This window comes from Chelonoidis abingdonii, chromosome 3 (assembly GCF_003597395.2).
Source record: "Chelonoidis abingdonii isolate Lonesome George chromosome 3, CheloAbing_2.0, whole genome shotgun sequence".
NCBI classification, from domain to species: Eukaryota; Metazoa; Chordata; order Testudines; family Testudinidae; genus Chelonoidis; species Chelonoidis abingdonii.
The window spans coordinates 4140514-4167879 of record NC_133771.1 but is presented as its reverse complement, the minus strand read 5'-3'; the positions used below and the strand labels follow the sequence as shown (position 1 = coordinate 4167879).

The following is a 27366-nucleotide window of genomic DNA, read 5'->3' as shown; positions in this document are numbered from 1 at the left end:
GCCAGGACCCCAGATGTATCCAGGCAGCCAGTTCCCGTGCAGAACTGGGCGTGATTTTGGCATGCAGTGTTGTCAGCAATCAGAGGCCCATTATTTATTGGGGGCCAGTCGCTGGTGCGAACACAACAGGGGTCACAAGCGTGTAGCAGGCCTCCTCCTTCCTCTCCCGTCTGGCCAAAAAACACTAAATCCTCATGACGGTAAGTCTCTGGGTGGCGCGCGCTTGGCTGCATCTACACTCCACGCGAGGGGGTGATTCCCCTCCTCTCACGCACATACTCGCAGTGGCTGTCGTGGAGCTAGATGAGGATAAAGCTGCGGTCGCCCGGCCATTGGCAGCGGAGTCACGGCTTAGCCATGCTGAGCACAAACCCTCCTGACAGCAGCAGGTATGTAATCGACATGGCTAAGCCGTGCCACCGCTGTCCGTGCTCCCACGGCTACCCCGCTATTCACACTCGCTCTAGTTCAAGGAGAGAGAGTGCCAGACTGGGCACACAGGTAGGGGACTTGCCCCCCACACACACACTCCTAGTGTACACAAAGCCCGGGAGGATCCATGACAGCTCAGCCAGAGCCAGGGTGTTTAAGTGACCGGATCCAGGCAGGACTGAATCATGAGTCAGGCCCCCTGAGAGTGGTTTAGTTCATGCAATTTTAAAAAATAATCAATAGGGGAGTTCTTCTGCGTTGCCTTCTGAGTCACATTTTTGAGCTTTACTCTGCAGCCCGGTGGGCTAGATATTTTCCTTTTTTTTCAAACTGGAAGCTGAGATTCTTGCTTCATCCGGTGCCTCCAGGAGCCTGGGGCTTTAAGAAAAATGCCAAGGATTGTGAGACCTGCAATAAAATGGCGAGGGTTGGCAACGCTGCTCAGACACTCTGCCAGTGCTCCATGGACGGACACGGTAACTTTCATTCACTGCTTAGTTCCACTGCAAATCTCAAGGAGCCCCTGAGTGGTGGGAACAGCAGCCCCTTTGCTCATCTCTCCATCTCTCCAGGGAAGAACTCAAAGCTCTTTACAAGCTCTAATGGCCAGATCGCAACCTCATATTAAGAAGGGTCCCATGGGACATCGCCGTGGGACACCTTAAGCACGGCCCGCTTGGCAAGCACCCTCACAAGCTAAGGGGATGGAGACTGTACAAGTGCCTAGATAGATCAACACAAAGGAATTACACAGGCCACCAGGTTCCCCTTTGTACCCCTTGCGCAGAGGAATACAACACCCCAGATTGCGGGGGTCCCAACCCCCCAGTAGATGTCACTGGAAACGCCACAAATGGAATTTCCTTCCTGAATTACTGCTGCACAGCACAGGGGCTAATCTGTCTTCTGACCGAGCGAGGCATTTGTTCGTCACAGTGGTGTCTGGACACCTGTGGTAGGTGTTAGCAGTCCTCAGTCACCTTCAGGAGCATAGAAGTACTCCTATTAGATCAAACCCTGGCCACACACACGACCAAAATGGCTCATGTTTTGCAAAGAGGCAGCCCTGGGGACAGATCTCTGGAACGTGGCCTCAAGAAGACAAAGCCAAGGTTTTTAACCTAAATGAGTGGGCTGGTTTTCTGAGACGCTGAGTGAGCATCTGCCGCTGTAAGTGCTGATTGTGGAACCTCAGTGCCTCTGAAAGTTCATTTTTTCCATACCCAGCTTGGAAAACCTTGGCCAAAGCCTCTGTCCTGTGCACTCATCTCTGCCAGTTGTGCTAATACTGAGTCCTGTGTCCCCTTGCGTCAGCAGAGGGCAACGTAATTATGTGACAGCAAGCTGGTGGTTAGTGCTGGTCGAAAACCAGCGCAGCTGGTGGGCGTTTTTCCAGAGATCATTTTGACCTTTTTGTGGAAAACCAAAAAAAAGAAGAATATTATCTTTCAGAATGAAAACATGGAAATCGCAGAGGAAAGCGGACACTTTCCATAGAAACGTTCCTTTGGTTGACAACCCAATTTTCCATCGAAGAAAAGTTTACACGGACAACTTTGTACCAGGTCTCATACCTCCCCACTCCCCGCCCCCAAGTTAAAAAGAAAATGTGCTGTTTTGTTCAAAATTTTCTGCATCTTTCCATTTTTTAATCAGGTGGAAAAATTTCAGTTAGGCTTGTATTGAAATGTTTCATTTTTTCCCATGCCTCTCTGCCCCCACACCCTCCAGGGAAAGGGCAGGGAGGAGAAAAGGAGGAAACAAAACTTGGTCTGGGCTGTTTGCAGGTGATTGATAGCCCTTCCCCCATCCCCACTCCCCAGCAGGACTGATGAGTGAGAGTCGAAGCAGCTCGGGAAGGGAAGGAAAGGACCTAGTAGGACCTCTAGCAATGTGATTGGTCCCCCTCCCGTTCTGGGTGGGTTTTTCAGGGTGAGAGAGACAAGGGTGTTATTCAGGGTCAATAGCTTTATTGGCATGGTCTGGACCACAGCATAGGAAGAGGAATTGCCAGACTGGGTCAGACCCCGGGTCCATCTGCCTCCATGTCCTGTCTCTGTCAGTGGCCAGCGCCAGATGCCTCAGAGGAATATGTAAGAATCCCACAGTCAGAACCTGTTGGGAGGAGGGGGGAGTTTCTTGGTTAAAGGTCAATTTATTCCCTAAGCAGGAAGGTTTATGGCCCTTCCTAACTCCTGATTATGTTTCAGTATTTCCTAGAATATCACTGGACATTCTCATTATCCATCTTTTAGTGAGTCCTGCTTAGCTGTTGGCCTCAGTGTTGTCTAGTGGCAATGAGTTCCACCAGCTCATTGTGCATTGTGTGAAAAAAATATTTTCTCCCACCAGCTTTGAATTGCCACCTTGGTATTTCAGCAGATGTCCCCTTGTTCTTCTGTTATGAGACACAAGCAGTGCCCAAACCGATACACCAGCGTGTTAGTGCTGAGTTCTGCCCTCGGTTGTTCATTTCAGCGTCTGACTCCAATGGAGGTGCAGGAGGAGAGTTTACCATTGATCTCTGTCTGTCAAGGTGCTTATCCAGCCCCCATTACTATAGTACCTGAGCACCCCATGATCTTTAATGCATCAATCCTCACATCACCCCTGCAAGGCTCCCCATGTGACTGATGAGAAACCACAGCACAAAACCTAAGTAACTTGCCCAAGGGAGTCTGTGGTAAGGCAGGGAACTGAACCTGGGTGTGCCAAGTCTCCGGCTGGTGCCCTGACCCCGGCCCAGCCTTCCTCTTGAGGTTACGTGACACTGCACTGAGGTGGAAGCTGTTCACTGAACATATTTATTCCTGGCCTTTCATTTCTCCTTCACTAAGAGGGAACTTGAGAGATCCCCACATGGGCCTGTCTTTCTCCTCCTGTGGTGGCCTCTCTCTCTCTCTCTCGCCTGCTGCTGCTTTGCTCATCGCTAAGACTGGTCTATTTTCAGCCCCTTCTCTCCCCGAGATGCCTCTCCTTTGCCTGAGTGGTGCAGACACCCGGACAGGCTGTCGGTGCTGCACGCAGGAGAGTTAGGAGCTAGCTGTGGCTCCGACGGCCTCACTGGTGCCTCTCTGCTTCCCCCTCCTCAGCTGTAACCTGGCTGCTTTAAATGAAATCCCAGCAGGGGCGGAGAAAGGGAGCGTTTCTCGCTGCTGGCGAGCTCAGGAATACCATGTCGGTAGACCCTCAAACCTAGGAACACAGAGTGAAATCCCTGTATCACCCCAGCACCTAGCGGTCACAGCTGTGCTCAGGACCTCGCTGTGCTCGGTGCTGCACAGACACCGAGTGAGAGACAGACCCTGCTCCAAAGCATACTGTGAGCTGTTTGCAGGCTACCCCGTTCTACTCCAGAAGTGGCTGCATTTCAGTGGTGGTGAAGCAGTGATCCCTGAATACCGCTCAGAGTCGGTTGTAATTTTCCTGTGGGCTTTAGGTTCAACACAAAAAGTGCTATGCAAATGCCAATCATTGTTATTACTTCTCTCTCATTGTTACAGCCAGCTGAGTGTTGCGGGTGTGGGTTGTTTTGTTTAGCTTCTCTTGCTGGCAGCTGGCATCTCCCCGGGAGTGCAGCCGGTGGGTGTGCAGCAGAGCGTTGTGTGGGTGTGTGTCAGTGTTAGGATTCTATGACTGCAAGAAAGAAGTTAAGTCAGAAGACGGGCCAGGAGGTGACAGTTTTCCATGTGCATTTGAGCAGGAGGATTGTTCTGAATTGCCGCTTGACTTTAGTTTAAGTGGGGGATAAAAAGTCACAAATCTGTAGAATCCTCCACATAAGAGCCAGGACACAGGGAATTGTTTCAGCATAAAGGGATGCAATTAGTGAAAGGCAAGTGTAGAGTGAATATTCTTCCATCCAGGGATCTCTGCACCCTCCCAAGCATTCATTTGTCCAACCAGACTCCCTGCAGGGCAGATCTGTACCCTCTGTACAGATCACAGCGTCTATTTTACACACAGGGAAACTGAGTCACAGAGAGGCGTGCCGTGCCTCCGGTCACCAGAAAATCAGCAGCAGACACTAGTGACAGTAGTCAGGTTTGTTCCGAGTTCTATCCATGAGATGGGATCTCACCCTGCCACATCTGGAAACATCCCCTCACTGTGATGTCTGCCAGGCGGTACAGCCGTCTCTCTACCACAGAACACGTTCACCCCCAGCTGATAGGGTGGCCTTGTCTTTTATCATTTTTCTGGGTGAGTGTATTTGAGAGCCTAGCGATTGCCTGGTTTCACCCACATCGTTGTTGTTGGGGCATGTGGTGCGGTGGATGAGGCACCCCACATGTTGTGATCGACATGTGCAGGACTATAAAGGTTCCCACTTGGGGAGCCTGGCCTAGGGGTCACGGCTGCACCTCCTGACTGCCAAGGGGGTTGTGTGGAGGGGAGCCTGGGCCCTCCCACTGCACCGGGATCCATCCCAGGGCCCTTTGGGCTACCAGTAGCCTGGCAACCAAGGCTGCTTGAGGCTATTGTCCCTGGGCCTCTTCCTCTCGTCCACCCCCCTTGGGGTCAGCTTAGTCCAAGGCCTTCGCCTGGTGCAGAAGCCCAAACCACAAAAGGAGGTTACCAAAGGCCAAGGTCCAGAGGATACTTCCCTTTCTGGTTGCCTCCAGGGTGGGTCCCCCCTTCCCTCGGGGAGGGCCCCTTTGGGCACCTGTGTCAGAATCTTAGGTTTCCCTCTGTTCTGCTGGAGCTTTGGGCTGCAAGTCTCCTCACCTCCAGCTCTTGCCCCAGCAGATGGAGCATTTGCTGCAGGTGGGGCGGGGCTGGCTGAGCCCAACATAACCCCTTAACCCCTCGTTGCCTAGTGTGGGGTTTGTACACCCCATCACAAGGACCCCTGGATCTTGAAAGGTGCATGGGGGGGGGGGGGGGGTTGATCGTTGCAGCCATGGAGGTATGTCTGCTGATTTGATATCTGTTGTTCTGAAAGGGTCTGGTGCTGCTTTAAGTTGGTGTGTCCTGGTCTGTGGGGAGCTTGTTTCTGATGATGAGCTTGGAGAGGTTGTGGGTTGTCTGAAGGCCAGAAGAGCCCCCCACCCTCCGATCAGGAATAGGGTCCGGTGTGCTAGGTGCTGTACAGGCACAACGGTAGGTGTGGTGACTGCCCTGAAAAGCATTAATACGGAAAACCGAGGGGTTGTACCCACACTGGCGATCAGTGGTGCCTGTACGCACAGGCGCTTGACGCTCCTGGACAACAGGCTTCTGTTTAATTAGAAAAGATGCTGTTTATTAAGTTTCCCTGGAGTTTAAAATGATTTCATGGGGGAAACGACTCATGAAACAAAGACTTAAACAAAACTCTGAAGTTTTTGTGCAAGCCTAAAGCACGGCCCAATTTTCCCTTAGAAAGAGAACCCAGAAATCCAGAGGCTCAGTTCCCTCCTATAATTGCCTCATTTTGTAAACTCATCTCGGAGTCCAGTCAGAAAGGGGAAGGTAATGCTGGCAGAGGATCACATGCTGGAACCTGGCTCCTTGTTATAACAGCTCAATATCTGGTACAACTCTCCCCAAAGTTACCCCCACAAAGCTCTGAGCATGGTATTGAAGATGCTCAGCTGTCCTGAGAATTTTGGACCCTGGTCAAATACTTACATGGTCCTGCCTGCTGGAAACATGTAAGGATTTAATAACCCAAGAAGCATGATTGCCTGTGAGTCAGAGAGGGTTCGTTTGGATTCAGTGCCTTAAAACGAGCATTTTATTCACTTATCTTTCTGCAGCCTTGCCCAGTGGATATTAAATAACAATACGGGCTCTGCAAAGTCAGAAAGGTTATTGAAACCAGAACAACTGAAAGCACAATGTGAACCCTTTGATCGAATGGTGGAATTATTTATTAATTTCACACAGTCAGTAAAGGAAAAAACCATTAAAAAATTCCCATTGCCCATCCCAAGGGGTTACCCAACACATCTGTCTGCATCCTCCCGGCCGGTGATTTGCTTTCAAATCTGTCGTAATCCCCGCTGACCTGAAGAAGCGAAACCTCTCAAATTCTCTGTGTTTATTTTGAACGAGTCAATGAAATTCACGAGACCTGATCGAACAACCAGAACAGGAGCAGCAGGAGCAGCTTCCAGGGGGCGGTTGTTTAAAGGCATGATCTCTGCAGACGCAACTACATGGAGTTTTAAATCCTCATTCCCTGGACCTGTTTGGGTAGTCAGTTTATCGAGCAGGAAGAGTGACACGGGGCCATGGGCTAGAGCTGTGTTTCAGCGTTTAATTGTTAGAGCTGCATGAGCCATTATTCCCTGGGATGGCCCAGGCCTGTGAAAACTCACCCAGTTTCACTGTTTGTTATAAACTCAGAGTGGGTTGGTCAAATGATTCCCTCGGGTTCATGAGCACCGTGGGGAGAGACTGGCCCGCAGCCAAGCCCCTGGGGCTGAACTCCCCTGAACCAGGAGGTTAGACATCCAAATCCAAACTATCCTGAAGTTTGAGATGTCCAGATTAGGACACCCTCCTTCCCCCCATGCAGTAAATAGGAGCGATACAAATTCAGCTGCAAACTCTCTGGTTTGAATCCAGATCCAGAGTCTGGGTCTGTCGCAGGGGGGCTGGAACAGTGGGGGTGCTGAGAGCCATTGAACCAAACTGTAAACCCTGTATATGATGGAAACCACGTCAAGCCAGGGGGTGTGACAGCCCCCTATCCCCACCGGGTCTGTCGTCCCTCATGGTAAAGAAGAGATGGGATTTATACAGATGATACATATACAGCCGGGGTGCTCACTCAGTGTACACATACCCCCCGTACTGATGGTGCACACACACACACACTCTGCGTGCCCACTCAGACTCAAACCTGTTGCATCCATATGCTCTCAGACGCACTCCCACAGTGCAGTGCTGTTAGCAGGTCCTGTCAGGTCCAGAACAGCTCCTCCCATTCCCCCCAGACATCCTCTCCTCCCGCTAACTCTCCCTCTCACAGTCCCCTGGTGCTTTGAAGTAACAAAGCTCTTTTCCTCTCTGCTTTCTGCAGGTCACTCCTTCTACACCCGAGTACTTGAAAACTGCGAGGATGAGGCCAGGTTTGATGAGGTAAGAGACGAGCGGATCTTCAGGCCAATTGACTTCTCATCATTCGGTTTGCAGGGATGGGTTGGGGTTTTTTTTTTAAATAATTCTCTTCCTGTTCAAACTTTAACACCCTCTGAAATGTATTTCCCCCTTTATTATAATGCATTAAGAACAAATAGTAATCCATAAAGCTGTAACCATGGTATCAAGTTCATAGTTGTGTACAAATACAGAGCTCTTTCACTGACTCCTCCTCATGTCAAGTCCCTGGGTAGAGATGCAGAGCTCTCTTTGCTGACCTACTCTGACAGCAGACCAGGTGGATCCTATCAGCTCCATCCCAAGAGTGTAAATGGGCTTGATTTGTCTGTCTGAGGCAAAGATGATTAGGAAGGGGTCCTGCAGAGAAAACAAAACTAGTTACAGCTGATGAGCTTAAATTGATGTATGTCTTTTGGTTGTGGCCAGTTGTTTCTCTGCCCCAAGGGTTTTCCCCTAGAGGTTGGCATAGGTGGTCTATAGTTCAACATGCTTGGAGGTTTCTGAGATAGTGGCTGCAATGCATTTAGTGTGCTGATGACTCCCAGACCTTTCTGATCTTTACACAGTATTATAGCCATGTTGGTCCAAGGATACTCGAGACAGAAGGTGGGTTAGGTAATATCTGTTATCGGACCAACTTCTGTTGGTGAAAGAGACAAGCTTTCGAGCCCATACAGGAAGAGCTCTGGGTAGCTCAAAAGCTTGTCTCTTTCACCAACAGAAGTTGGTCCAATGAGACACACGCAGCATTCCAGTGGAAATGGATCCCAAAGACGTTTTCATGTGCCAATCTGATCAGTGTTGGTGCATTTGGGGAATGAGTCTCTAAAGAAAAGATCCCCACTGTTTGCACTGAAATGGCGTGAAAAATGTTGCTGACGGTACTGAATTGTGCAAACCTTGTTGGCCATGCCCTTTGCCTTTCCTAGACTTTAATTGCATAAAAGGGAGAAAATTCAAAGTTTAAGAGTCTCAGAGCAAACGCCTCAGGCTCCAGCTTGCTGCTCTCCATCACAACAGCCTGTTTTCACATGCACATGCAACCCCACGCAGCATTATGAGAAAGAGTTTGTTTCTTTTGGCCTGAACGCTCAGATTTATTGACCTCAGACTCTCAGCACGGCACTTGGAAAGGATGTGAAAAAGCAATTGGATTTCAGAGGGTTTGTGGGTTTAAAATGTAGCTTTCTCTTAATGCTGGCAGCAGCAATATTTGGCGTACAATGACATAAGATCACAGATAAGCATGGACTAAAGATAAGCACCAGCATGTCGCACTGACAAAGAGAGTGGGTGTTTCCTTTGATTTCTACTGTATCATTTACCAAAGATAAACTGCACGAGTGGTTGTGAGCGACACCTTGAAACTCTTTAACCTTTTAGAACTTTTCAGTTCATCTGTGACGATCCGGTTTTATTTCAGAGACCATCACAATCCAAGTTACAATAACTGCTACTGGGATACTTAGGGTATGTCTACACTATGAAAATAGGTCGATTTTATAGAAGTTGATTTTTAGACATCGATTTTATACAGTCGATTGCGTATGTCCACATTAAGCGCATTAAGTTGGCGGAGCACGTCCTCACTACCATGGCCAGCATCAACTTATGGAGCAGTGCACTGTGGGTAGCTATCCCACAGTTCCTGCAGTCTCCGCCATCCATTGGAATGCTGGGTTAAACTCCCAATGCCTGAGAGGACAAAAAACTTTGTTGCAGGTGGTTTGGGGTACATTTCGTCAGGCACCTCTCTCTCCGTGAAAGCAACGGCAGACATTCGTTTTGCGCCAGATACCAGGGCGATTAGAAAAGCACAGCAAAGCGCGCTGTGCATCAGAGAAGCTTTGAAAACCAGTTTCATGACTGGCCAGACTTCGGTGTGACAATTGTGTGTGTTTCTCCTTGATGCAAACCCACCGCCCTTTGTTGATTTTAATTCCCTGTAAGCCAACCACCCTCCTCCCTTCGAAATAAAGTAACTATTGTTTTGAAACCACACATTCTTTCTTTATTAATTAAAAAATGAGATAATGCACAAGGTAGCCTGGGTGGGGTGGGGGAGAAGGGAAGGACAAGGCCACATTGCTTGTTGTAGCCACACTAAAAATCAAATTGTTTGGATGACAACCACCTGTTGCTTGGGCCATCCTCTGCAGTGGAGTGGCTGGGTGCCCGGAGCCTCCCCCCTCCTCCGCGTTCTTGGGCGTGTGGGTGAGGAGGCTATGGAACGTGGGGAGGAGGGTAGGCAGTTATACAGTGGATGCAGCGGGGGTCTGTGCTTTTGTTGGTTTTCCTGCAGCTCCAACAGACATTTCATCATCGTGTCCATTTGCTCCCCCAACAAGACGCATCATCATGTCCTTTCCTAGCCTCTGCCACTGAATGCCTCCATGCATTACCCTGTGCCCTCTCAGTGCGGGAGGACTGCATGAGCTCGGAAAACACGTCATTGCGAGTGCGTTTTTTTCGCCTTCTAATCTGCCATAACCTCAGGGATGGAGATGATAGGGGGAGCGTAGAAACATTCTAGCTCTACGATTCTAGGGGGACTGCATGGTCACCTGTGCTGCTGAGTTCACCAGGCTGACCAAACAGGAAATGAAATTCAAAAGTTTCCGGAGCTGGAGCTTTTCCTGTGTTGCTGGCTAGTGCATTAGAATTGAAAGTGCTGTCCAGAGCAGTCACAATGGAGCACTCTGGGATAGCTCCCAGAGGCCAATACCATCGATTTGCATTCTCGCTACCCCAAATTCACCCCAGCAAAGTCAATTTTAGCGCTACTCCCCTCGCCAGGGAGGAGTACAGAAGTTGATTTTAAGAACCCTTTAGGTTGACGGAACAAGGTTGGTTGTGTGGATGCGGTCATTTTTAAATCGATCTAATGTGGCTAAATGTGACCTAACCCCAGGCCTCAGAGTGTTGCTTCAAGGAGTCCATCAGTGCTGCTCCTGCTCTGCTGGAGAAACGCAATGGTTATTATTGTTTGTTAAGGATTTGTGTTTCCATAGTACCTGGGAACACTACTCATGGACCAGGGCCCCACTGCGGTGGGTGTTGTCCAAAGCCAGAACACAGAGACGGTCCCTGCTCTAAGAAGCTTACAATCGAAGTATAAGACAAGAGACAACAGATGAAGACAGACAGACGGGGGGATGACCAGGAAACAAAGTGGGTGTATTGGTTGGCAGTGGTCTCGGCACCCCAGCTACTTCCCTGTTGGCTAGTTTTGTCCAGGCGGCAGGGCAAAGGCGGGTCGGAAGGAGGAGGATGTCATTTGGTGGATGGTTATGGGGAGCACCTCCCAAGTGTGAGGGGCAGCACGGGAGAGGCAGCCCTTGGAAATGTAACGAGTGAGTGACGGGTGTCGATAGCGAAGGAAGGAGGACGGGAGGGAGGAGCCCTTGGAGAGATGCAAAGAGAGGACTGTAGCATAGGCTCCTCCCTTGAGATGTCCCTGCAGGAGAAGGACACTCTGGGGGTTCACGCTCTGGACTAGGACTTGAGAGCTAACCCTGGTCCTGCTACACACGCGTTAGGGCAAGTCCCTTAGGTACGTCTACATGGCAAGAAAAAACACCATGGCACCGAGTTCCAGACTCTGTGTGGGGGAAGGGTCTCGGAGGCCAGCCCGAGCCTGAACAGCCACACTGCAATTTTTAGCCCTGCGGCCCAAGCCCCGAGAGCCCAAGTCAATGGACCCGGGCCAGCCATGGGTATTTCATTGCTGTGTAGATGTACCTCGGTCTCGCTGAGCCTCAGTTTCCCTGTGTAAAATGGGGAAAACAGGACTTCCCTCCCGCTCAGGGCTGGGGTGAAGCTAAACCCATCCATTGAGGTTTCAGCTGCTCAGGTGCTATAGTGGGGAGCAGCACAGAAAAGCCTCTTGGTCATCACCCGGGTGCAGAGCTGGCCATGACCCCACAGGTCAGGCTCAATATCGATTTCCCTTGGATAATACTGAGCACTTACAGTGTGCTTTACAAAGACGGGTAGGTACGGCTCAGGCTTTCCAAATGATCTGCTCTAGCCCAAACAAGTTCTGGGCTTCACTTGGGACTCACTGGAGGAGGTTCTCTGGCCGATCTCATACTGGAGGTCAGCATAGATGCTCCTCAGAGTCCCCTCTGGCCTTGAAATCAGTATCTGAAAAATGAGGGCCATCACTTGTTCGAGGCCATCCCACCAGCGAGTGGCCCTCTGGGCTGTGGTAGGTTGGCACTGCCCGCTCTGAAGGCTGCATGGTGCTGTCTTCATGGCTGCTATTACCCGCACTAGCTGGATTCAAAGGAGAACCCGTGAGCATTTGCTGGGCACCCTGTAACTTAGCATCAGAGTGAACGGAGAGTTAGTGCTACTGACCCACCCTGACAGCCAGACCAGCTGGTCTCATTAGCACCAGGCAGGAAGAGGCAAGATGGAGCTAGGAGGTGCCTTGGACTGGTACTGTAATCATCCCATGCAGAAGGGAGCTAGGAGGCGAAGGGTTATGTCTGTAAGTATGGCACAGTCCTGTCTTAGGGCTTTGGTACTTGATGGATAGAGGGAGATCCCAGGGAGGGAGGAAGCGGAGGAATGAGTTTAGACAACAGGTGTTGTGCATGGGCCATGTTGGGTTGAGTGGGGACCCCCATCACAACCCCCTTGCAGGAGTCACAGTGAAGGAATTGCAGCCATCGGCATAGGCGGCAGGTTATATGGGCTCGAGGTGCCCGGGCTCCAGGAATATTCAGGGCAGGGGGCCCTGCTCCAGCAATATTTGGAGCTGGGTCTCTCCCCCGGCCCTGCCTGGATGGGGTCCCAGCCCTGGGCCCCGCGGGTCTCCCCCCACCGCCCCGTCCCACCGCGTCCCTGCCTGGAGCGGATCCCGACCTCCGCCTTCCACCCCTCCCCCTGCGTCCCCCCTCCCTCGCATCCCTGCTCCTGCTGCCCGAGTAGAGCAGCTCCCGGCAGAACTGCTGTCTGCTGCCCCAGGGTCCTAGCGCCTGCCAGACGCTAATGGCAAGGCAGGCTGCCCTTACCCTGCTCTTCTGCCCTAGCCCTGAGCCTCTCCAACGCCCCAAACCCCTCAGCCCCAGCCAGAGCCCTCATCCCCCCGCACCCTGTTCCTCTGCCCCAGCCAGAGCCCTCATCCCCCTGCACCCTGATCCTCAGCCCCAGTCAGAGCCCTCATCCCCCCGCACCCTGATCCTCATCCCCGCCCTCATTCCTGGCCCCTGATCCTCTGCGCCTGTCCTTCCCTGACCTAATCTTCATCCACGAGCCCTTATCCCCTGCACTGAATTCTCCAGCAGAGCCCTCATCTTGCACCTCGATCCTTTCCCCAGGAGGCTCATCCCCTGCACCTTGAAGTCCTATCCCCAGCCAGGCTCATCCTCGCACCTTGATTCCTATCAGCCGACCCTATCTGGCGACTGTGCTCTGCAGCCGTGAGCGCCACTGCTAGGCACAAACCTTCTCTAGCCCACCGCAATTCCTTGAGCTCTGATCCTCTGCCCAGCGTTGCAACCTGTCCCCTTGCCTACAGCTTCCCCCAGTCTGCGCCCTATATCCTTCATCCCCAGGACAGAGGCCCTCATCCCCACTGGCACCCTAAATCCTTTCATTCACAAGCCAGAAGCCCTCCATTTTCCCCCCCCACCCTATCCTTATTCCCAAAGCCAGAAGGCCCTTTTCATTTCCCTCTTGCACCCTTTAAATTTTCCCTCTGTGCCCCAAGGCCCAGCGCCCCTCATCCCCCGGGCCTGACCCCTCATGCCCAGCCAGGAAGCCCTTTCATTTGCCCCCTGCACCCTGAAATCTTGCTCAGCCCTAGGCCAGGGAGCCCTCATTCCCTGCACCCTGCGCCATTCAGCCTAGATTCCTTTCATGCCCCAGCCAGAGGCCTGATCCTCTGCCCCCAGCCTTTGCAACCTCTGCACTTGAACTGCTCGCTGCCCGCAAGCCAGCGGCTCGCCCCTGCATCTGTCCTTGCTCAGCAGGCCCTCATAATCCTCTGCCCCAGCCTTCTTCCCAGCCCCCCTTGGCAGCACCAAAACCACCCTCATCTCTTCAGCCCGCCTGAGCCCTCAATTTCCCCCTGCACCCTGAAGGCCTCATGCCCCAGCGTGAAACCAACCTTTCCCCGCACTATTCTCATCCCTTTTAGAGCCCTCATCCCTCTGCACCCTGATCCTCTTCAGCACGAGGCGCTTCACCCCTACCTTTGTCCTCATCCAAGCCCAGGGCCTGCCAACCCCCCGCACCCTGATCCTTTGGGCCAGCAGACCCCCACCCCTGCCCCTGTCTCTGCCCCAGCCTAGGCCTTTGCGCACAACCCTCTCCTCAGCACCAAACTCCTCCAAGCAGGCCTGCACCCTCTCACCGCTTTCCTACCACCTCCCTCCTACCCACCAGCCCCAGTCGAGGCCTGCCACCAAAAACTCCGTCCCCCAAGAGCCTGCACCCAAACTCTGTCCCAAAGCCTGCAGCCCTCACCCCCTCCTGCACACCCACCCCCTGCCCCAGCCCGGAACCTGCACCCAGCACCCAAACTCCTTCCCAAAACCTGCACCCCTCCTGCACCCTAATCCCCTGCCCAGGACCTGCACCCCAGACCTCACCCCTGAAACCCCACCCAGAGCCTCAGGCAGGTGGAGGCGGAGTTTGAGGGGGCGGAGTTGGGGGGGCGGGTTCTGGGCACCACCAAAATTTCTACAAACTTGCCTCCTATGGTCGACCCATGTCACTTAGCACCTAGTTACTCCTTGCACTTAACGGTTCTCAAACTGTGGGCTCAGGGTTGGGGGGACCAAATCCAGGTGGTGTCCTCTTCCATTGGAGCGAGAGGCTCACCCCAGAGCCCGCCCATCCGACCCACCCTTCTTGAGATCCCAAAATGGTACATGTGAAGCCTAGTGGGTTGCCATGGCAATGGGCATGCGATGCCTAGGTAAACAGCAGAAGGAAATATTTCAAACCCAGCTAGAGAGAATCTCTCGCACAAAGTGGGCTGCAGAAGGAAATGAGATAATCCAGGGGTCTCCGAGCACAGAAGACTGAGCCTACCACATCCCCACATGGCGGGCTAATCCCCATATTGCAGATGCAGAAACTGAGGTGCAGAGCATGGTTAAGTGACTTGCCCAAGGTCACGCAGGGAATCAGTGGCAGGACTGAGACAAGAACTGAGTAGTTACTAGGTCACAAGCCTTGCTTGTAATCATCAGGCAACACTCCCTCTTTGATCAGGTGGATCTGTGGTAGCCACCCTCTCCCTTTCCAAGACTAGGGGAGATGCTTCAGACAAAATGAAGTCACTACGGTAGCAGGAAGTGAAGTCCAAAAATACCGCTCTTAAAGCAGAATCATTGTGGGGAAGCCATTCGGATTAACCGGATGCAAATTTCCATGGATCTGAAATGAGGCCATTTATTACAATGTTGATCATGTGCATTAATGGAGCAGTCTCCATCCCAAAATGTTGAGCAAATGAAATACAAGGCTCCTTTCCCCCACCACAGAGATGCTGCCCCCTCTGAGGTGGGACAGGGCAGCTGTCCAACAGTGCACAGCAGCACTTATTAGTTTCATATAGTGCCAGAGGTGTGCATGCTGCTGTATAGACTCGCTGTGAGCACCACACCGCGGCTCTGAGACTCTTCTGATCTCAGATAGATAGAAGACCACAAAGGATAGAAATAGACAAGAGTCAGGAATGGGATATGGAAGGCCAAGGACCCTAAAAGAGAAAGATGGTGAGAAAAGCTTATTGTCATGTATGATGTAATACCCCTCCAAAATGTGTGCCATGGCTCCATCTAGCAGTTAGTCCATGTAGAGGATAATGACCTACTACTGTTACCAGCTAATGGACTTAACCCTTTGGCTCCAGTCCTGATGGTGCTGGAATTCAACTCCTCTGACGATCTGTGCCAGGCTGGGAGTTGGGGGATGTTACATAGACATCTAGTTATTTCCTTTGATTGTCTTAGTGTGGGCAAATGGCATCTGGAGGGGAGGCTGCGGGGTACGGTACCGATGGGAAGCTAGCAGAAAGAAGGGAGTTTGGAGGAGGAATCCCACTGCATAGCGGTTTAGGCCAGAAAGAGAAGAACACCACCCTTCCCAACAGAAACGACAGGCTGAGTTTTCAGAATGTCCCAGAATGGAATGTAGCCGGGGTGCCAGAGTGTAACCCCTCAACTCTCAGCTAAAGTGTCATGGGATCTTGAGTGACGCCATGACTTTAGGACAGTCTTGGACTCAGGCCGTCAAAGATGCCTCCCCCATCAGAGCGCCCCCTAGCAGCACCCTGGGGCCTTGCCTCACTGACTCAGAAGGAGGAATGCCAGCTAGCATCTAACGCCACTTACAGCAGCACCCTGGGGTCTCCTGGGAGGTCGCCCATCCAAGTGCTGACCAGGTTGGTGGAGGTCACACTCCAGGGTCAGAAGATTGTGGATCACCTCACTCAGGAGAAGCAGAAAATGGTACAAAAAGGGTGTCACTTGGTGCATGTCTACACACACAGTTTGCATCCATTTAACCTAAATCGGTGCAGACTCCTACATGGACACTCTCACGTTGGTGTCAGACTGGTTATATCTGTTCAGTTTGTGCCTATGAATTTATCAACGCAAGCTGGGTTTAAATCGGTTTAAAGCTGCATCAGTGTAACTAAATTACACATGTGATTAAACTGGAGCAATGCTGCATGCAGATGGGGCCTTGGGCTTGAGCTTGGCTCCTCTGCTAGGATGATGCTGGGAGCAGTAGAAATCCATCTGGGGACAAAGAAGACGCTTAAGGCAGGGCATTCCTGAAGGAGAGAGACACTTGCAGGAGGAAGCATAGCTGGGAACTGGCAGAGGGACCGTGTGAATAGCATGAGCTCTGGCTTAGCTCTGCCCTGCCTTCCCTCTCCAAATGAGTTCTCTCCCTGATCCCTTCCTCTTCCTCGTTATTTATTCAGATCCGTCCACCACAGGCTGGGGATGGAGGAAGAGAAAGAGAAGGGCCTGGGGGACTTTCACACACGCACACACACACAAAAAGCCTGAGCCACGTAATCTGCCAGCTCCGCACACGGACTCGCCCACCAGCTATGGCGCGTGGGCGATGCTCTGGAGCTTGGTGTATGCAGGATCGGGGACGGAGGGGTGTCTGCCAGCCCGGGAGCATGGATACGTCCCCTGGAGCTGCTCGCTGGGGGACAAGCACTGTGCTGTTTGGGAGCTGACTAGGATCAGCTGCAGGGAGGGGAGGATTCTCTAGGGCTCAAGGAGGCATCAGGGAGTTCGGATCTCTTGTCTGGAGCAGAGTCCTACCCCGCCACAGCTGGAGACCTTACCTCATCCACACTGTGTGTGTCCCCTGCATCGCTGGCCTCCCTTCCTCTAAGTCTGGCCTGGAATGCCAGGCTGGGGACGATCAGGGTCACCAGTGCGTCTCCGCAGGGTGAGAGGAGGCAGGAGGGTGGCGGTGGAAGAGACGGTGGGAAGGTCTCAGAGCTGGGAGGTGGGTAGGTCTCTAGGGAAATGTATCAGCAGCAGGACCTGGCTCTCGTGCCCTGTGGGGCGGAACAGAGGTACAGTGTAGCCCCCCTCACTTTGCTTGGCTTAAATAGTTTGCTGGGAGGGGACGATTGCCTGGGGAGACTGAGCTGAGCGACTGGGTAGCTGAAAAGCAAGGTGGTAAATGGATGCACCAGGCCTAGTGGCACAGGGCATTTGCTAGTGCCTAAAGTCTCCAGAATGATTCTTCTCTGGGAGGCTCCCACAGAAGTTCTGGGAGCAGGGCTGGGGTTTCAGACCCATTGGATGGGCTCTCCCCACCTGCCTGGTTTTGTGTGTCATTAGCTGCTGCAGCAGCGCTGGGTCTTTGCCAAGGACAGCATGGCACAGAGCGGCTGACCTCTGACTGCGTTACAGGCTTCAGTGCCCAGCAGCGTCGTGTCCTCTTTGAGCTTCAGCACCGGAGCACAGCTTGGCTAGCCCGCCGCCCTGCTCTGACCTGCCGGCCCCGTAGACTGAGGATGCTGCAGCGCAGAGGAAGGACGTGCTTGTGGAAGAGTCTGTCTGTCTGTCTGTCTGTCTGTCTGTGTGCGTGGGAGCTGGGATCTCACTTCAGCAGGTTCAGGGGGTTTCTTTGGCCTCCTGGCCCCCCTTTGCACAGGTGTGAATTTCCTCCTTCCAACCTGGGCTAGGTGCAAGGACCAGATCTGAATTAATCTGTCTTCTGACAGGTCAGGGATCAAAAATCTCCAGCTGTACAACATCGGATTGCCCCTCTGCTCTGTTACCCCAATGGTTTAGCCCAGCCTAGCTTTTAACGCCTCTCGTTCTGGGAAAACTATTCCACAGCCCAGCAGCTCCCACCAGGAGGAAGTTGTCCCTGGTGTTCATCCATTTGCTCATTATGGCCTCAAGGCTGGAAAGTGCTGAGTGTGCTGGCCCCAATCCAGCACAGCATGCGTCCCATGTGGTTAGAAGTTAAGCACGTGCTAGGCCCATTGACTTCTTAAGCTAAGCAGGTACTGAACTGCTTTGCTGGACCAGGGCTGGGATGCAAGATTGTCCCATCAGCCCGGGTTCTAACCCCTTGGATCACACAAACCTCCCCACTCCATGATGTTTACACTTTCCAGGTTATCCTCTCCCTCCCATCCCTACTGGAGCTGTCACTCAGCCAAGCTAGACGTATTCAGCAGCTCATCAATTAATCCCTCCAGACCCATGATCATTGGTACACAACGACAGCTTTGTGGTCCATATTGATCTGCAGAGATCCCATTCTCTCTGATTGCCAGTACTAGGCATAAATACCCATCCAGAATGGTTTGCATTGGGTTGGGTTTACCTCCTTTCTAGGTTTGCTTGGTAAGCCCTGCTTTGAAAGAACCCACAAAGCTCTGTCCAGCCGTGGAAGAGCCAGGAGATGGCATCATGGGAGAGGATAAAAATTCCCCCCTTCTGGGGGGCTGACTTCTGGGCACCTAGTGGTTCAGATAGACAAGCACTGATCTGATTCACCAAGCCAGACTGCTCCTCTCTCTGGTGAGATAACCGTACACCAGCCCAGATGAGGAATTTTATAAAGAGCAGCTATATCAGGGCTCTCCTGAATAGGCCGCTCCTGCAAGAACCATCAGTGTTGAGAGACTGGTGGACTTTAAACACAGGACCAGGAGTCAGGAACGCCTTGGGTCTGACATCGGCTCACTCTGCCTCTGCCCCAAATCAGGAAAAGTTGCTCTGTGCCTTTTCCCCACCTTTCAAACAGGGATAATCATACTTAGTTGTAGAGCTGATCAAAAATCAGACTTTTCGTCCCACCAGAAATTCCAATATTTCCATGTTTGGCTTTGTCCCAAATTGTTCTTTGCATGAAATGAAAAATTTTGATTCACTGTTTTGGCTCAGTTCAATGTTAAACTGTATCTGCCTGAATCATCATAAAGCCTCCTGGGAGCTGTAGTTCAGGTATCTCCTGCCCTCATTCTTCCCATGAGCTGGACTATATCTCCTATGATGCACCATAGCCTCCCCGATGCATCATGGGAGATGTAGTCCAATCAGGAAGCTCAGGCCCTCAGTGTGAATAGGGACAGGAGATGCCTGAACTAAAATTCCCATAAGACACCATGGCAGCTCCGCCACAGATTAAGGTTGAACTGACCCAACATAAAACAAAATATTTGATTTCAGTTTTTCCCGGCAGAAACATTTCAGCAAAATTGTGATTTTTCTGTGGAAAATTTCAGGTTTTGAAATTTTGACAGAGAATTCTCAGCTTTGCTTTATTGTGGTCTACTGGACTGAGCGGGATTCTGAAGACAGTTGGCAAAGCATGTTACCTTTCTGTGCCTCGACTTCCACCGCTGCAGAAATGGGGTTGATGGTCCCGCCTCATCGTTGCAAATCTCTTTGTGATCTGCGGACGAGGAGTTCTTTACAAAGTGTTTATTTTTAATCCTACCACTCACTGGAAGGATTATTTTAATGCCCAGCTCTTCGAGACTGCAAAGCACTGAAGTGCTGCTTACATTCCATCTGTTTATCATAAGTACATTACATGGCCACATTACCTTAATTTTTGAGTACTTCACACTCTTTCATTTAATTCTTGATTTAGTCCTAAGTGGAGCACAGGATCTGGTCCAAGAGGCGAACATAGCTGGACCACTTGGTAATAGTGACCATAATATAATTAAATGTAATATCCCTGTGGCAGGAAAAACACCACAGCAGCCCAACACTGTAGCATTTAATTTCAGAAAGGGGAACTACACAAAAATGAGGAGGTTAGTTAAACAGAAATTAAAGGGTACAGCGCCAAAAGTGAAATCTCTGCAAGCTGCGTGGAAACTTTTTAAAGACACCATAATAGAGGCCCAACTTCAATGTAAACCCCAAATTAAGAAACATAGTAAGAGAACCAAAAAAGAGCCACCGTGGTTAAACAACAAAGTAAAAGAAGCAGTGAGAGGCAAAAAGGCATCCTTTAAAAAGTGGAAGTTAAATCCTAGTAAGGAAAATGGAAAGGAGCATAAACACCGGGAAGGCCAAAAAAGAATTTGAGGAACAGTTAGTCAAAGACTCAAAAAGAAATAGCAATTTTTTTTTAAGTACATCAGAAGCAGGAAGCCTGCTACACACCCAGTGGGGCCACTGGACGATGGAGGTGCTAAAGGAGCGCTCAAGGACGATAAGGCCATTGCAGAGAAACTCAATTAATTCTTGCATCGGTCTTCATGGCTGAGGATGTGAGGTAGATTCCCAAACCTGAGCCATTCTTTTTGGGTGACAGATCTGAGGAACTGTCCCAAATTGAGGTTTCACTAGTGGAGGTTTTGGAACAAATTGATAAATTAATCAGTAATAAGTCACCAGGACCAGATGATATTCACCCAAGAGTTCTGAAGGAACTCAAATGTGAAATTGCAGAACTACTAACTGTAGTCTGTAACCTATCATTTAAATCAGCTTCTGTACTAGATGACTGGAGGATAACTAATGTGATGCCCATTTTCAAAAAGGGCTCCAGAGGTGATCCCAGCAATTGCAGGCCTGTAAGCCTGACTTCAGCACCAGACAAACTAGTTGAAACTATAATAAAGAACAATATTGTCAGATAGATTAACATAATTTGTTGAGTAAGAGTCAACATGGTTTTAGTAAAGGGAAATCATGCCTCACCAATCTACTAGAATTTTTTGAGGCAGTCAACAAGCATGTGGACCAAGGTGATCCAGTGGATATAGCGTACTTAGATTTTTGAAAAGCTTTGACAAGGTCCTTCACCAAAGGCTCTTAAGCAAAGTAAGCTGTCAGAGGATAAGAGAGAAGGTTCTCTCATGGATCAGTAACTGGTTAAAAGATGGGAAACAAAGATTAGGTATAAATGGTCCGTTTTCAGAATGGAGAGAGGTAAATAGTGGTGTCCCCCAGGGGTCTGTACTGGGCCCAATCCTATTTCACATATTCATCAGTGATCTGGAAAAAGGGGTAAACAGTGAGGTGGCAAAATCTGCAGATGATACAAAATTATTAAAGATAGTTAAGATCCGGGCAGACTGCAAAGAGCTACAGAAGAATCTCTCAAAACTGGGTGACTGGGCAACAAAATGGCAGATGAAATTCAGTGTTGATAAATGCAAAGTGATGCACATTGGAAAACATAATCCCAACTATACATATATAATGAGGGGGGCTAAATTAGCTGTTACCACTCAAGAAAGATCTTGGAGTCACTGTGGCTAGTTCTCTGAAAACATCCACTCAATGTGCAGCAGCAGTCAAAAGAGCAAACAGAATGTTGGGAATAATTAAGAAAGGGAAAGATAATAAGACAGAAAATATCATGTTGCCTCTATATAAATCCATGGTACAACCACATCTTGAATACTGTGTGCAGATGTGGTCGCCCCCATCTCAAAAAAGATCTATTAGAATTGGAAAAGGTTCAGAAAAGGGCAACAAAAATGATTAAGGGTATGGAATATCTTCCGTATGAGGAGAGATTAAGAAGACTGGGAATTTTCAGCTTGGAAAAGAGACGGCTAAGGGGAGATATGATAGAGGTCTATAAAATCATGACTGGGGTAGAGAAAGTAGATAGGGAAGTGTTGTTTACTCCTTCTCATAACACAAGAACTAGGGGTCACCAAATGAAATGAATAGGCAGCCGGTTTAAAACAAATAAAAGGAAGTATTTCTTCACACAACGCACAGTCAACCTGTGGAACTCCTTTCCAGAGGATGTTGTGAAGGCCAAGACCATAACAGGGTTCAAAAAGGAACTAGATAAGTTCATGGAGGATAGGTCCATCAATGGCTGTTAGCCAGGCTGGGCAGGAATGGTGTCCCCAGCCTCTGTTTGCCAGAATCTGGGAATGGGTGACGGGGGGTGGATCACTTGAGGATTCCCTGTTCTGTTCATTCCTTCTGGGGCACCTGGCACTGGTCACTGTAGGAAGACAGGATACTGGGCTAGATGAACCTTTGGTCTGAGCCAGTAGGGCCATTCTTGTGTTCTTATGTTCATGTATTTATGCTCATAATACCCCTGTAACGTAGGGCAGTACTCTGATTCCCAGAGTACAGAAGAGAAAATGAGGCACAGAGCCACTAAGGTGTATCGACACTTGGAGCTAAGGGCGTGACTTGACACTTGAGGAGACATACTCTTGCTAGCTGTCATTGCACTGGGGTGCTAAAAACAGTAGTGACACCACAATAGCACAGGAGGCAGAGAGAGAGGCTAGACGCCCCAAGTACAAACCCACTCAGACTCTAAGGGTAGAGTAAGTATCCTCAATCTGGGAATCTCACCCCGCAGCTCCAAGTGGGACACACCATGTGTGACTTGTCCACGTTCACACAGGAAACCGGTGGTGAAGCAAAGAATTGAATCTGGATCTCTCCCTAAGCACTGGCCCATACTGCCTCTACCATGCTAGTGAAAGAGACACAATGCCATGCAGACCCCTTTGACCGCTGACCTTAATGCAATGGGGCTGGGGGCGGGGGTTAATCTTGGTGTGAGTCAGTCAGCATCTGTCCTGGCCTCTTCAAAGCTAATTAGCTAACGAGAGTGCCCATGAGAAGCAGGTATCACACTGGGCTGTGTATATACTAGCGACTGAATATCATTCCTAGCTGGCTAATTTCATTGGCACTCATTATCCTGCTTTGTTTGTCACATCAAACAATGGGCAGAGGAGAAGACGCTTTCCTGATCTGTTTACACGTCTCATTAGCGCTACGAGGCTCAGCAGGGATTTGGAGGGGGAAGCTATTCCTGGCACATTGAAAATGAGTTTGTACTGCCAGGGAAGCCAAAGGAAACGTGCTAGTTGCAATAGTGAACACGGAGCAGCTGGCTCTAGCAACCTGAGCCAGCTCACACGCTGCAGCCTGCAGTGCAGGGGAGGAGAACGTTATGTAAGGTTTGTAGCACAGAAGGTTTATGTAACATCTCAGATACCCTGTCAGGGGCTACTGACAAGGAGCACACAGGAACCATGGTTCCTGTTCTAGCCAGTGCCTTCCCTTCCTGATGCTCAACACTGTACTGTCCCCCAGTACAAAAACAATCTGTCCTCAAGCTCTTGTGTTCTGCCATGCCCGGGGCTCGCTGTTCACGTGCTCTGTCCTGCTGCCCCTCTGATTTCATCCCACTGGGCTCCCACAACCTACGGAGCTCCGCCTCTGCAAGCATTGCTGCAATACCCCCTCCCACCACAAGGAGGACTATTACAGGGGGAAGCTTTGCAGTGTCTGGCAGCTCGGTACTTGGGCAGGAAAATCGATGGGCATGCTGGTCCTCTCCCCTCTGCATAAGCCCAGGGCTGATTCTCCAGCCTGGCGCTGGAGGGGTTGAGAGATATTTAATGACAAAGCCGTTCCTCTGCACTGGTCTGTCCTCGAAGCTGGCAGTACAGCGAGAACGCTCTGTCACCCCGGATGACAAGCCGGCTTTACCGTCAGCCACTTACGTGGAAGGGGAGGGATGTTAATGGCTGGCATCCCTTCTGCCTTTGATCACTGCTGGAGAAGGGCCCGGCACTCAGTTCGGCAACCAGGCTCTGTGCTTAGCCGAGCTCCGCCAGGCAGCTCTCCCGTCACGCTCAGCGCTGGATGGGGGCGAGTCGGGGCACTGCAGCAAGGAAGGGCAGCTGGGTGGGAAGGCGTTGAGTTTAGGAAATGAGAGAGACTGGGCATTTATAGAGGAGATGCATATACCAGGACTGGAGCGGGAGGCTGGGATGTTGGATCAGGTACCTGGGAAACAGGCTGCTTGCTTGTGTAACTCACACACCTCCTGTGGGAGGGGCACTTTGTCCCATCTAGTGGCACCAAGACCACTTAGAGAGAGAGATGGAGTCTGCTACAGCCTTGGCTAAGGGCCATGTGGCTTCACCTCATGCATTTAGGTCCACAGGACCCAGGTTCAATTCTGCCTGCCACCAACCAGGATCTGTCTGCTTGATCTCATGAGTAGCATTTAGGTTTAACCCTCACTATAAGAGGGAAAGTTAGAGCCCAGGCCAGGCAGTCACAGTGGACACATTCACACGTGGATCTGCCGATGGCCTCAGTCCTGGCTTAAAACCTCTAGGAAACAAACTGCAAGGGCCAAGTGCAGCAAAAACCCCATGCTCATGGCTGCTTTGGCAGAGCGACTCACTGAACAAGCCAAGCCTTCGAGTCCCCCTCTGACTTCTAGGATTCTCTGAGTATTCAAGGCATGGCTTTGGGTGGGGGAAAACCAGCCTCTTTTTTCAGCATCTCTGGCACTTTCTGCCTTCTTTTCAAACCGGCATATGCAGCACGGATCATTTATGAACCAGACAGCCCCAAAATGATGCTGCCCAGGTGAAATAGCAAAGACCCTGCAAAGAACAAAGCTGGGAAATTCTTTGCCATCTGGCATCCAGGCTGCTTTGTCAGTGATGGTCGCTTGATCTCTTCCCCCTGGAGGGTCAGCATTTGCATCCTGCATCTCACATAAAGTCTGGTGCCTTGCGATGAGAGAATGCTGCTCAGCATTTCAGCAGAGCCTGGGATGACGAACAAGTAAGGATAATTGCATTCCGTCTGCAAGGCACGAAAGGGTTCGGAGCCCCCATGGAATGAGGAGAGCTAATCAGGAATTAATTCCTCCTGCTACTTCTTAAAATCCCCCCAAACCCACTCCCAGGCCGGACTTTGGCTGCTCCGAAGTTTTATAGTTTGTTGGTTTTGCTATTCATTTCTTAATAAATTATGCAAAACCTGTGCCCTTTGAAGCGCAGGAAAGATAAGGCCCTGGGTATTGCTGTGTATAAAGCGAGCTGCTTTGCACTGTCCAATGCGGCTGGCAGAGGGGAAGGCGCTGTGGTTAAAGCCCTAGATTTAGGCTCTGGGTTCAGTTCCTGATTCTGCCCCGGGTCACCTTGGGCCTCTCTCTGTGCCTCAGTTTCCCATTGGGATAATAAGCCTTTCCTCCCACTCTTTGATTGTCTTGTCTAGTCAGATTAGCTCTCTGTGGCACTGTCTCTTGTATGTACAGTGCCTAGATGTCAGGGCCTCTAATGTAATAGTAACCTAAGAGCACCCACTAATATAACAGCAGTTTACAACTTGAGAAGACCTCGTGGGTCATTCAACCCACCCCATGGCCTGGGCAGAAGGAGTCACTGCAGTAGCATTATCGGCCACACTTCTTGATCAGAAGAGAACGCTCTTCAGGGTTAGGTGTGTTTAGACTCCCTTGGATCTAAAATTCTCTGTAGGAAGGGATGCTTGGCAGGTTTGCCTTCATGCAGATAGATCCTTGGACCAAAGGTACCGTAGGATTGCAGCGTGATTAGATGGCTTTGCGTTCCTGTAGCACCGATTCTTTGCAGTCTGTCTGTCTCTCTGAAAGCATTTCACAAACTTTAAGTGAGCTCCTCAATCCGCTTAGTACAGATGGGTAAATTGAGGTGCAGGGAAGTGAAGTAACGTGCCCAAGAGGGCACAGCAAGTCAGGGAAAGAAATGGGAAAGGGGAACCCAGGAGTCCTGACTGTTCTTTCCTGGCCTCTGCTCTCTTTGCACAGGCCTGGGATGTGACATAATGCTTTTCAAATGTATGGAGAGATGAGAGCCTTTCCCCGAGGAGCTTAATCTGCAAAGAGACAAGACTTCTCGGAGAGCCAGGCAGATCTTGACTGCCAAGCCAGGAGATGGAGGAGTTTGTACTCATCCATGGGGTCTCTTCAGAGGCTGTAGTGAGCAGTGGATAAAGAGGCTTTGGCAAATATGGCCGTCCAACACTACGGGCTAGTTAGGACTTCGTGTTCACCTGGGGGAATAGAAGCCTTCCCTCCCCACACACACCTATCTCTGTGTGGGCTAATCAGATCTCGGGTCCAGGCACGTGTGGGAGCTGTGTGGCAGCTGGAGCAGGTGGGCAGGCACAGAAGGAGCCTTGGCTCCACCCCCTCGTTTGCTAGTCACTGCAGGGATCTAGGGTACGTGTGGTGAAGGCCAGCAGCACTACCCCGAATGGCACCGAGGGGGCAGCAGAGGGGGGACTACGTCTCCCTAAGCCACAGTTCCTTCTGCTCCTGGGGTGGAGAGGCCACAGACTGTCCCATACTATGGGCTGTGGCCTAACGCTAAATGTCTAGGATTGCGTAGCTTTTGTGAACCCTAATTCCAGCTAGCAGGAAATCTGCTCGCAGTGGGAGGCGCTGACCTTGTGTTCTGTGTTGCTCAATCAGCTGATGGAAAAAAAGGGGGGTCAAATGGGATGCAGGCCTTCACTGGCTGGGGACCGTCCTTCTGGTTGCTGGGGAAACTGAGGTTGTCTAGTGCAGGATGGAATGGTGCAGCACTTGGCTACTCTCATGTGAAGAGCTGTGGTTCATTGAAAGCTGTAAAAATTACACACCGTCACTTTAAATCCTAAGAGTTTCTGGTCCTACTTGCAGGCTAGGGGGCTCGGTAGGAAAAGGTGCGATCGATGTGTTCAGCAGTCAGTCTGCGCCGTGCCAGCCTAGAATAAGGCGGGGGGGCTGTGCTTCTTGGCCACAGGGAGCAGCCTGCTTTGTCCCTCTCTGTTTTAGGGTTCTTGTGTGGTGTCGTTCTGACTTCTAAGGAATAAAGCAGGGTGACGTTGTAACAATTCTTCAGCAAGAGTATTGTTTGTTTCTATCCAGCTTCTCAGTGTGTGTGAACGTAACCCAAGCCAAAGCCAGTGCAGATTCTGTAGGAGGCGAATCATCTATTCTAATCAAATAGCTAAAGGCTACCCAGAGGCTTGGCTTTTTGCACAGCTTTTAAAGGGTAACACATAAAAAACAATTAAGGAAGATAAATAACCCCCAGGCAAGGGATGAAGACGTGTGTTAAAAACCGAATGGGTGATTGGAAAGAGAGTGGCCATGAACAGCTGCCACTTGCAGCGGAGTGAGGTTCATAGACCGGTTCCTCAGCGGTCTGCGTTGGGACCAGCCCTGCTGGAACTGGTACTCACTGGGGTAGCCCGGGGATCCCTATGCTACATGTGAAATGCTCATGGGTGGATCCTGGATAGTTAAAGCTGAGTTGGAATCTCCCTCCTGACCCATAGTTTCCCCAGCGGATGAAATAAATCCCTTTTACTCTGAATGTTTCCAGGTGTAAAGTGTGGCCAGCCGGAGCCCTCAACTCACCCCAAAGCCTAGCCAGGCTGAGGAGGGTCCGATCCCCTGTCCTATCCTGGGGTTTGACTTCCAAAATCAGAGACCGATCTTAGCCAGGCACTAGGAATCACGGGGGTGAGGTTGTGTGGCCTGAGGATAGATGAGGGACAGACAGGACACAGCAGGGTTGACACTGGGGTCAGTCAG

At 50.8% G+C, this 27366-nt stretch overlaps 1 protein-coding gene across 4 annotated transcripts in view; it reads left to right on the top strand.

Moving 5' to 3' along the window:
- Window positions 1-27366, top strand: part of OTOF (otoferlin) — a 210340-nt gene that overhangs the window by 2624 nt on the left and 180350 nt on the right. For all 4 annotated transcript variants that reach the window (XM_075063563.1, XM_075063562.1, XM_075063561.1 and 1 more), the window contains exon 2: window positions 7445-7503. In XM_075063563.1, coding sequence (XP_074919664.1) covers window positions 7445-7503 — 59 coding nt within the window. The remainder of the gene's footprint in view (window positions 1-7444; window positions 7504-27366) is intronic.